General features: G+C 31.9%; 4 protein-coding genes across 5 annotated transcripts; 2 read left to right on the top strand and 2 right to left on the bottom strand.

The window, feature by feature from the left end:
- Window positions 1–104: 104 nt before the first annotated feature.
- On the bottom strand, window positions 105–943 carry LOC119667194 (kallikrein-7-like). The gene is made up of 2 exons (XM_038076483.1): window positions 884–943; window positions 105–840 (listed from the first exon to the last, which is right to left on the bottom strand). The coding sequence occupies exons 1-2, from the start codon at window positions 941–943 to the stop codon at window positions 466–468; spliced, it is 435 nt and encodes a 144-aa protein (XP_037932411.1). The 3' UTR covers window positions 105–465.
- Window positions 944–1,506: 563 nt separating this feature from the next.
- Window positions 1,507–2,815, bottom strand: LOC119667193 (chymotrypsin-2-like). Its single transcript, XM_038076482.1, has 3 exons — window positions 2,687–2,815; window positions 2,218–2,565; window positions 1,507–2,163 (listed from the first exon to the last, which is right to left on the bottom strand). The coding sequence occupies exons 1-3, from the start codon at window positions 2,813–2,815 to the stop codon at window positions 1,771–1,773; spliced, it is 870 nt and encodes a 289-aa protein (XP_037932410.1). The 3' UTR covers window positions 1,507–1,770.
- On the top strand, window positions 2,471–4,708 carry LOC119675449 (protein sym1-like). Of its 2 annotated transcripts, none has more exons than XM_038086655.1 (4): window positions 2,471–3,337; window positions 3,399–3,482; window positions 3,546–3,697; window positions 4,531–4,708. In XM_038086655.1, exons 1-4 carry the CDS (start codon window positions 3,208–3,210, stop codon window positions 4,690–4,692), a joined length of 528 nt encoding a protein of 175 aa, XP_037942583.1. In that variant the 5' UTR covers window positions 2,471–3,207; the 3' UTR covers window positions 4,693–4,708. The 2 variants fall into 2 exon arrangements, with proteins under 2 accessions (XP_037942583.1, XP_037942579.1); XM_038086651.1 differs by having other exon boundaries at window positions 3,546–3,727.
- A 2,167-nt stretch (window positions 4,709–6,875) lies between these two features.
- LOC119675445 lies at window positions 6,876–8,260 on the top strand. The gene is made up of 4 exons (XM_038086645.1): window positions 6,876–7,086; window positions 7,176–7,384; window positions 7,438–7,633; window positions 7,825–8,260. Exons 1-4 carry the CDS (start codon window positions 7,005–7,007, stop codon window positions 8,109–8,111), a joined length of 774 nt encoding a protein of 257 aa, XP_037942573.1. The 5' UTR covers window positions 6,876–7,004; the 3' UTR covers window positions 8,112–8,260.
- Window positions 8,261–8,274: the final 14 nt, after the last annotated feature.

The following is an 8,274-nucleotide window of genomic DNA, read 5'->3' as shown; positions in this document are numbered from 1 at the left end:
GCAGTTGAAGAGACTAGGAAAAAGTTCTGGCCCACTTATTATGTATAGAAAACTATTTCCTAACAACACCATTTGTTCTTCTAAGTAGTAATCTCTTTTGCAGGTGGGCGTGTGCTTTTGGCCTATAATACAAACTATCAACTTCTCAGTGATACCCGAACACAACCGTCTTGTATTCGTAAGCATTTGTAGTGTTATGTGGACAATATTTCTAGCATATATGAATAGAAAGACAATGAATGCACCGCATAGCGAGAGTTGATTATTCCATAAAGTCACCGAATCTGCTGATAATTTAGCTGGAAGCAAAACAATTGCTTAGTACAAATGAAACGTTTCAGAATTTGAATATTTGTTGTGTTGTTATTTCTTAGTTAAAAGTTAGCTTAAAAGTTTGACATTATATATATATACATATATTATTAAATGCATTTATTGTATTATAATGGTACAAATTAAAAAATGTTATACTTTGTATGTAATAGTTCTATTAATTGTCTCATAAATCCATGATAAATAATGTTTAACACTTGTGAATACTCCTGGTTTCTTGGCACAAGGTTTAAGACTCCATGAAACTACACCTATTTGTATATTGTGGTTATACAGTAAGGGTCCACCTGAATCACCGCTACACTGTCCTTTCTTTTGACCAACATCAGCAGCACAAAGATGTGATTCCTGTAAGAATGCGTTTAATTCCCGACGACAATTTGCTAATGTTACCAACTCCAGTTCAACTTTTTGCAATATACTTTGCAGTGTACCGAATGTCTGGAAAAATAAAATATTTTCTATACAAATAGTTAAATTAATTTTCAAATAAATATTTGTATTGTATTATGTCATATGATAGCATATGACAATGCAAAATCACACACACCTCATTTAGACCCCAGCCGATCAACTCTACATTGGTAGTTTCCTCAAAATTTTGATACATTGTTGGCAATATTACTGCTTTCACGGATTCATTGAATTCCAGAATTGTTGATAACTCCAGTAATGCAATATCGTGTATAGCTAATGTAGGGCTGTAGCCTTCATGTACTAATATCTGGTTTACTATTGCGTATTTTGGGTTATGAGAATGCAACTGATGGCTACCATAATGAACTAACACATCCAATGGTTGCTTCACGAATGTAAAACAGTGCGCTGCAGTTAAGATCCATTTTGGGCTTAATATGGTACCTGCACAAAAGTGAGAATCATCTCTAATTTTTCGAAGTGACACCTGGAAAAATGAAAAGAAATCGGTTTCTTTCTTTAAATATTTTAATATGTTATTTAAATATAAAAATAATTATTCATATTATCAAGATAGTTGAAGAAAAATTGTTCTTTAAAGCAACTACAAGGAAATGTGATTATAAAAACCTATTATAAAACCCATTTCATATTAGTTCAGATGCTCATTGCTTAGATAAACTTATTCCGAAAAGTTAAATTCTTAATATTAAGTGTTAATTTATTAATAGTTTTTTTTAACAAAAAAATTAAATAGACATCCATTAAAATGCTTCAGACACCTTAGGAAAAAGATAGGATGAAACGAGAAATAAACTATCCTTTATATAAAGTCAGACCTCAGTTATATATAGCAACCAAGTAAAACGAAAAATGAAATGATAAGCAAAGGTCAGTAAGAAATTATAGCTCTAATTCGATATTTATTGTGGAACTCTGAATATTTTATATAATATAAAAATCAATACACTTGCATAATTTTTTGCAAAACCACAACATTTTTTTTTTGTTTTATTTGAATTAAGTAAAGATTGGATTTCTCTTCTTCACAACAATTAAATTGCCTATTATTAATTCTAAAGAATCATTCTCTTCATCGCTATCGTCAACATCATCTCCTCTTCTCTGCACAATATTTAGTATCCAGTCGACATAGGCTGAAACCTCAGTAAATACACCTGGATATGGCGCAATAGTGCACGGTTTACGGCTCCAGGATACGATGCCCACTTGTATTCCATTAATCAATAACGGTCCACCAGAATCTCCACTACATTGTCCTTTTCCACCATTAGGTACACCAGCACAGAGTGTAGTCGTATGCAGTTGTACTTCATGGCGACGACTGCACTCATCATCAGTAAATGTTTGTAGTTCCACTTTTTGCAATCTATTTTGTATTACACCACCAGTCTAAAAACATAGACATCTTAATAAATACACCAAACTTGATATTTTTTACTTTACCGCATTAAGACCCCAGCCTATTAAAGTGGCACTTTTATTACCGGGCGTAATTTGTTTTATTTCCGGCAAACGGACACTGTTAACTTTCTTATTAAATTTTAACGGCTCCTTAAGTTTTAATAATGCTATATCGTTTATATAGTTATTGCTAGGTAGATAGCCCTCGTGCACATAAATTTTGGATACATTGCCTATTTTAGTGCTATTCTGATTTAGTTTGATATTTCCGTATTGTATATTGAGTTTTTCTGGTTTTGCACGCGCAACACAATGGGCTGCTGTTAGCACCCATTTTGGATTAAGTAATGTGGCACCACAAGAATGACGCACACCGCGTCGTAGAGAAACCTATTTTTTAATTTCATAATTATAAGTCCAATGACAGAACCTCTAATCATTTTTAAAGTTAAAGCTCCAAAATTCCTACAGAAGCATTTGTATTTATTTATGTTGTAGTACTAACTCTTACCATAAAAGGAAATTCACCATCCTTTGCATCAGTGCCATTAACTATCTTCCCATCACGTGCCAATACCTTCCCATGCTCACTAAAAACACCCAAAACGAACATGAAGAGTAAATAATTAACCGTAGCCATGTAAACTAGTGCAGTTTAATTTCAATTCTGTTATAATGAATGAAACTTACTAACTCTTTTATAACTCGACTTACCATATACATATAACTGTGGGGTGCCTATCTGATAAGCCGTTCAGCATTCAATCAAATTTAACCTTACAAAAATTATATACCCAACACGCATTTGGTAACGATGGGGGTTCTAATTTACATGTATGAATTTTTTCCTTTAGCAACGAAAACCCCAACTCGGTGATAAAGTTCAAAATCAAGGTCTTTGTTTTGATAATATAGATACGAAGTTTAGCAAAACACAATTGAGTTATATCTTTTTTACAAGGCATTTACTGAGTTAGCTATTTCTTTATCAATATTAGTATTTATGCAAATATAAAAATTTTTCTTAAAAAAATGTCTCAACTATTACAAAATATGAAAGTATTGTTGGGGAAATATCCCGTGGTGCGGGGTATGATATCTTACAGTCTTATATGGCCAACGAGTAGCGTAATACAACAGACTATCGAAGGGAAAAGATGGGGTAAAGTATAAACTACAATTAATTCTTTTATTTAATAAATATTGATATCTATTCTCACTAGGTGAATATGACTGGTGGAGAGTTTTGCGTTTCAGTTTATATGGTGGCCTATTTGTAGCACCTACTCTATATAGTTGGATTAAAGGTATGCAAATATTTTGACTATTATATATATTTCAAGATTTTATTAGTTTTTTTCTCTTGACAGTATCTAGTGCTATGTGGCCTGAATCTACTATAATGGCAGGAGTGTGTAAAGCTGCCGTTGAGCAAATATCCTATACCCCTGCTGCCATGACTTGCTTTTATTTCATTATGAGCCTGCTGGAAAGGAAAACTATAAGAGATGCAGCAGCAGAAGTTAGTAAAAAGTTTTTACCAACTTTTAAAGTAAGTTTAGTGCTTTATTGCAACTATACATTCTGATAAAATAGAGATTCTGTAACAGATAACATGAAACTATTAACACATACATGAAGGCAACATAAAGTTATAACTAAAATAAATGTAATACCCAGGTATTCTAGACCAATTATAGAGAATACTGCAGACAACGACAGTTGCTCAATCACCCGTAGTGCTACTGCACTCTCTTATACTAATAAATCCAGGTCTTTAACGCCTACAATAGTGATATTGGGCCAACATTTTATGAATAGACACACTAGAGTGGATATTCGCTTTTTAAACATAACATTAGTCGTTGAGTTCAATTACTGCTTAGTCTGATGAAGTGATAAACAATAATCGAGTCAAGCCGTGGAGAGGGATTATGAGGACACCTCTCAGTCAATAGAGAGTAAAGTGCTTAAGTGCACTGACTCAACTAGCCTCAAAATAATAAATTAGTGGTTGACGGCAGTTTTTAATCGATCGATGTATCTACCAATAAGGTAGTGTCCCGTCATTTGAACCTTTTAAAATTGAAATATTTCAACTCAACTTAGTATTATTCAAACTTTAAATAAAGCAACGGCACAATTCCACACCTAAAGCAAATAGCAGAGTTGTATTTTTTGTTTCACATAGCACAGTTGTATTTGTGAATTCAGTTTAGTAATGTAAACTTACTGTACGATACAAACATATGTTTCTCAATTTCTATTAAACAATATCAGTCAATAACACTCCTTATATTCTTTAACATTTATTATAATAAATATCATTTAAACACTATTATATATTTATTTCAGGTTGCGCTCTGTGTTTGGCCCATTGTTGCAACGATAAATTTTACTCTTATTCCCGAACGCAATCGAGTACCGTTTATTAGTGTCTGTAGTTTAATCTGGACTTGTTTTCTGGCATATATGAAACATTTAGAACATCATCAGATAAATGGAAATGAATATTAATTAAACCATTTTGTTTGTTCTGTGTATTTTTATAATAAATTAATAATAGTTTTATTGTTTCATATAGACTGTATTGTTATGCAAATGAATAAAATAAATATATTTTACTTACATATACATATCATAAAAAATAATAATTATTTTTAAAGATACTGGTGGGCTTATGCTTGTCAAAGTGTTTAATTTGTTGTTAAAACATTTTTACAAGATAAAATGTCAAAACATTTTAGGCTTTGCTAGCGGTAGCTGAAGCATTGATAAATAGTGTATTTGACTATTCGGTAGAATATGCTATAAGCATACAAATACCTCGAAACCAGGTTATAAATCGTTATTTATCGATATGGCGCTGTAATCAATGATCTCACAATAATACAAGTTTTGCAAAACGTTTGATATTAGGGGTATTCACTCTCTCTTGTAAACTCATTGCAAGGAGCACGAAATGCAAGAATGCTATACAAAAACTGCAAGACTGCGAGAACACCTCTGTTGCAGAATTGCATCATCAAAATGAATCAGCTGTTTTTGCAGCCGTATCAAATTGAGCAAAGAAAATAAAAGTATAACAATGCCGCGAACAAGTGAAATACAAAAATGTATAGATTTTTTTATTGAAAATAGTGCTTTTAATATTCTGATTGAAGGTATTAACATGTTGTTAATGTAGTTTTCACTACTATATAGTTTCTATTTGTTAGATGATGCAAATTACTGGGAAGTGATGGAGCAATTAAATGAAGACCTTTTGTTTACTTTAGTAAACCATCACAGAAATCACCAACCCGTACCAAAATCTATTCCATGGAGATCTACCATTCTTCAAGAATTTGATGAAGGCCGTTTTTGTCAGATGCTTAGAGTAAATTGGAACGTATTTTCCTTAATAGTCTCACTAATAAACTATTAAGGATTGCTATTGTTTTATATCGTTTGGGTTCATCAGGCGAAAATGCGGCTATTCGTAAAGTCGCTACATTATTTGTTGTTAGAGATATATGTAATAATAATATAATATAAAAATAATTAGTATAATAAAAATATAACTAATTCTTAATTTATTATTGTTATTTGTTATATTTTTTTATCGAGGGGGGTAGTGGGGCTTTGCACAGCAGAACGCACGACTTTCGGTGCAGAGCTGGATGATGTGTTGTCTGCAGACGATTCAATAAAAAAAACTTCGTTGCCTAGCGCAGAACTAGTTGGTGGCTATGGCAATGTTTCCGTACAAAATTAGACATGCGTCCAAACACTTCATTCAATAGTTCAAAATGTGAACAAATTTTCGTAAGTTTTGCTGAAATTGATAAATAGATAAATTAATTCACAAATGTATATGTATATAATATTATATTTGTGAAAACTTAATTAATGGTCACATCGATTTAAATTATTGAACGAAACGCATGTATATAGCATAGCCATAGATTAACATATCTCGAAATTTTACTAACAGTCAATTCAAATTTAAAAATGAGAAGCAACAAATGACAAAACAGCTGATTTCCGCCATTTCTGGTTTGTTGCAAGCAAATATACATAGGTTTTAGTATTGGAAGATTGCACGCAATTGCACGAAATTTTGTGCGTGTATTTTGTTGTTGTTATTTGCATTCTCGTACAATCTGTGCATTTCGTGCACCTTGCAATGAGTTTGCAAGAGAGAGTGAATACCCCTATTGAATTATTGCTAATAAATACAACAAACTCTACTCTTCGATGTAGGATTTCAAATGAGCACTTCTATTTTTAATAATAAACAAAGCGTAAATGAAATGTATAAAATCCTGCTTGTTTATTTTATACAAAAACCAATTCATATTCTATACACAATCTACATTATTCAATACACCAACCAATTAAATATGTTTAATTATCTTATTAACTACGTTAAATGCAAAATTTGAGCATAACCCTGCGTCTTAATTGTGATGCATCTTGTATTATGATTCGAGTAGAATAACAATAGAAATACATTTGTCATACTTTAATTCGTAATAAATGCCATTAACTGTAATAAATAATACAAAATAAGTTATATCTTTTACTAAACTATAGCCAGTGTACAGCTGTGCTCTCATTATCTAATACCACTCAAACTGTAATGTTGGTGCTGCTTAAACTCTACTTATAGCTCATATTAATAAATTCTGTTTTAATGCGGACCATTGTAACTTCGCCTTAATCTGGGTGGTGTTGTATATTTTGTGTTGGAGAAATTATTCTGTTTGTGTTAAGTGTGAAGTGTATTTATTATAAGTCTTAATATATAAGTTTTTTACATTTTAACATAATTTTTGTTAAGAACCATGGCAATAGCTGATATAGACAAGCCACGTTCCACGGATGCAACAGATAGCGTGGAAAAAGGGGATTATCCACGCGCCACAAGTGAGTGAATGACGAATAAAGAATGAAGAGTTTTGTTTTTATAATTGTTTATTTACATATTCATTGATTAAATTCAATCAATTCTACAGCTGGCGTGGTTGTGGGCTCCATAACTGCCTTTATTGGTTTCTTTTTCCTGATGATGTCTTTCTGCTCACCATATTGGATTGAGTCATATGAAGAGTCACGCAGCAATTTTAAGAACATGGGCATTTGGCAATATTGTTTTCACGATTATGTGTATCCAGGGTATCAATTTCCACGTAAATTTACTGGTTGCCATAATATATTCAGTCATGTAAGTGTAAATGTGAAAGTTAACATCCCTATTAAACATTATTTAAATTACAGGAATATTATGTGATTAGGGAGTGGTTATTGCCTGGTTGGCTTATGTCCGTGCAGGCTTTTGTCACAATGGCATTTATTTTGACCATTACCAGTCTTTCTATTTTGTCGCTGGTGATTATAAGATTACCACTGAAAGGTGTCTTGCAATATGAATGGATTTTGATTCGAGTTTCTTACCTATGCACTGTTGTCTCCTGTAAGTAAAATTGAGTCTTATTAATATATAATTGTTATAGTAAATTTGATTTAAATCTGAGAAACATATTTATTATTGTAGTTTGTTGTGTTTAATTTGATTTTTGTTTTGCACATATATCAAAATTATTTAAAAATTTTATTTTTATGTGCTTTATTTAAAATGAACTAATTTCCTTATCATTTTTTTAGCGCTTTTCATGTTCTTTGCGGTTGCCATATTCGGTGGATGCGCATATCGTCGAGATTGGTTGATGTATCCCAAATTCAATGTGCTTGGCTGGTCCTATGCCTTAGCTGTGGTGACATTCTTCCTGCTTGGTATTGCTGCATTAATACTACATCGCGAAGCAAAGCAAGCTTATGACTTGCGTGGGGAACAGAAAAATTTAGTTATGCAAATGGAAATGCAAGAGCCCGGCTATCAAGTGCCACGACATCACCAGTCTCAATCACGTAGCTTACAAGGTTACATATAATTCCATTCCATTTACAAATATTTTATATAAACAATTTTATAATAAGTTTAGTTAAGTGAATGTTGACAATGTTAACAATCAATGTACGAATATGTGCAATAGAATTCGTTCAAGTGACTAAGGTACAATTAGTTAAATTTAAATAGTTTAAAACACTGTTAAT

This window comes from Teleopsis dalmanni, chromosome 1 (assembly GCF_002237135.1).
Source record: "Teleopsis dalmanni isolate 2A chromosome 1, ASM223713v2, whole genome shotgun sequence".
In the NCBI taxonomy this organism is placed as follows: domain Eukaryota; kingdom Metazoa; phylum Arthropoda; class Insecta; order Diptera; family Diopsidae; genus Teleopsis; species Teleopsis dalmanni.
The sequence above is the reverse complement of the archived record's forward strand: the minus strand, read 5'-3'. Positions and strand labels throughout refer to the sequence as shown.

What these genes read in the sequence shown, in the direction of transcription:
- LOC119667193 (XM_038076482.1), bottom strand. Translation starts at nt 2,815, where the DNA reads ATGGCTACGGTTAATTATTTACTCTTCATGTTCGTTTTGGGTGTTTTT. An exon ending in ATGGTGAATTTCCTTTTATG is followed by an intron (nt 2,566 to 2,686) that starts GTAAGAGTTAGT and finishes ATTAAAAAATAG; the next exon opens with GTTTCTCTACGACGCGGTGT. An exon ending in TAGGCTGGGGTCTTAATGCG is followed by an intron (nt 2,164 to 2,217) that starts GTAAAGTAAAAA and finishes CTATGTTTTTAG; the next exon opens with ACTGGTGGTGTAATACAAAA.
- LOC119675445 (XM_038086645.1), top strand. Translation starts at nt 7,005, where the DNA reads ATGGCAATAGCTGATATAGACAAGCCACGTTCCACGGATGCAACAGAT. An exon ending in GGATTATCCACGCGCCACAA is followed by an intron (nt 7,087 to 7,175) that starts GTGAGTGAATGA and finishes TCAATTCTACAG; the next exon opens with CTGGCGTGGTTGTGGGCTCC. An exon ending in GCCATAATATATTCAGTCAT is followed by an intron (nt 7,385 to 7,437) that starts GTAAGTGTAAAT and finishes TTTAAATTACAG; the next exon opens with GAATATTATGTGATTAGGGA.
- LOC119675449 (XM_038086651.1), top strand. Translation starts at nt 3,208, where the DNA reads ATGTCTCAACTATTACAAAATATGAAAGTATTGTTGGGGAAATATCCC. An exon ending in TCTATATAGTTGGATTAAAG is followed by an intron (nt 3,483 to 3,545) that starts GTATGCAAATAT and finishes TTCTCTTGACAG; the next exon opens with TATCTAGTGCTATGTGGCCT. An exon ending in AGTTTTTACCAACTTTTAAA is followed by an intron (nt 3,728 to 4,530) that starts GTAAGTTTAGTG and finishes TATTTATTTCAG; the next exon opens with GTTGCGCTCTGTGTTTGGCC.
- LOC119667194 (XM_038076483.1), bottom strand. Translation starts at nt 943, where the DNA reads ATGTATCAAAATTTTGAGGAAACTACCAATGTAGAGTTGATCGGCTGG. An exon ending in TCGGCTGGGGTCTAAATGAG is followed by an intron (nt 841 to 883) that starts GTGTGTGTGATT and finishes CATATGACATAA; the next exon opens with TACAATACAAATATTTATTT.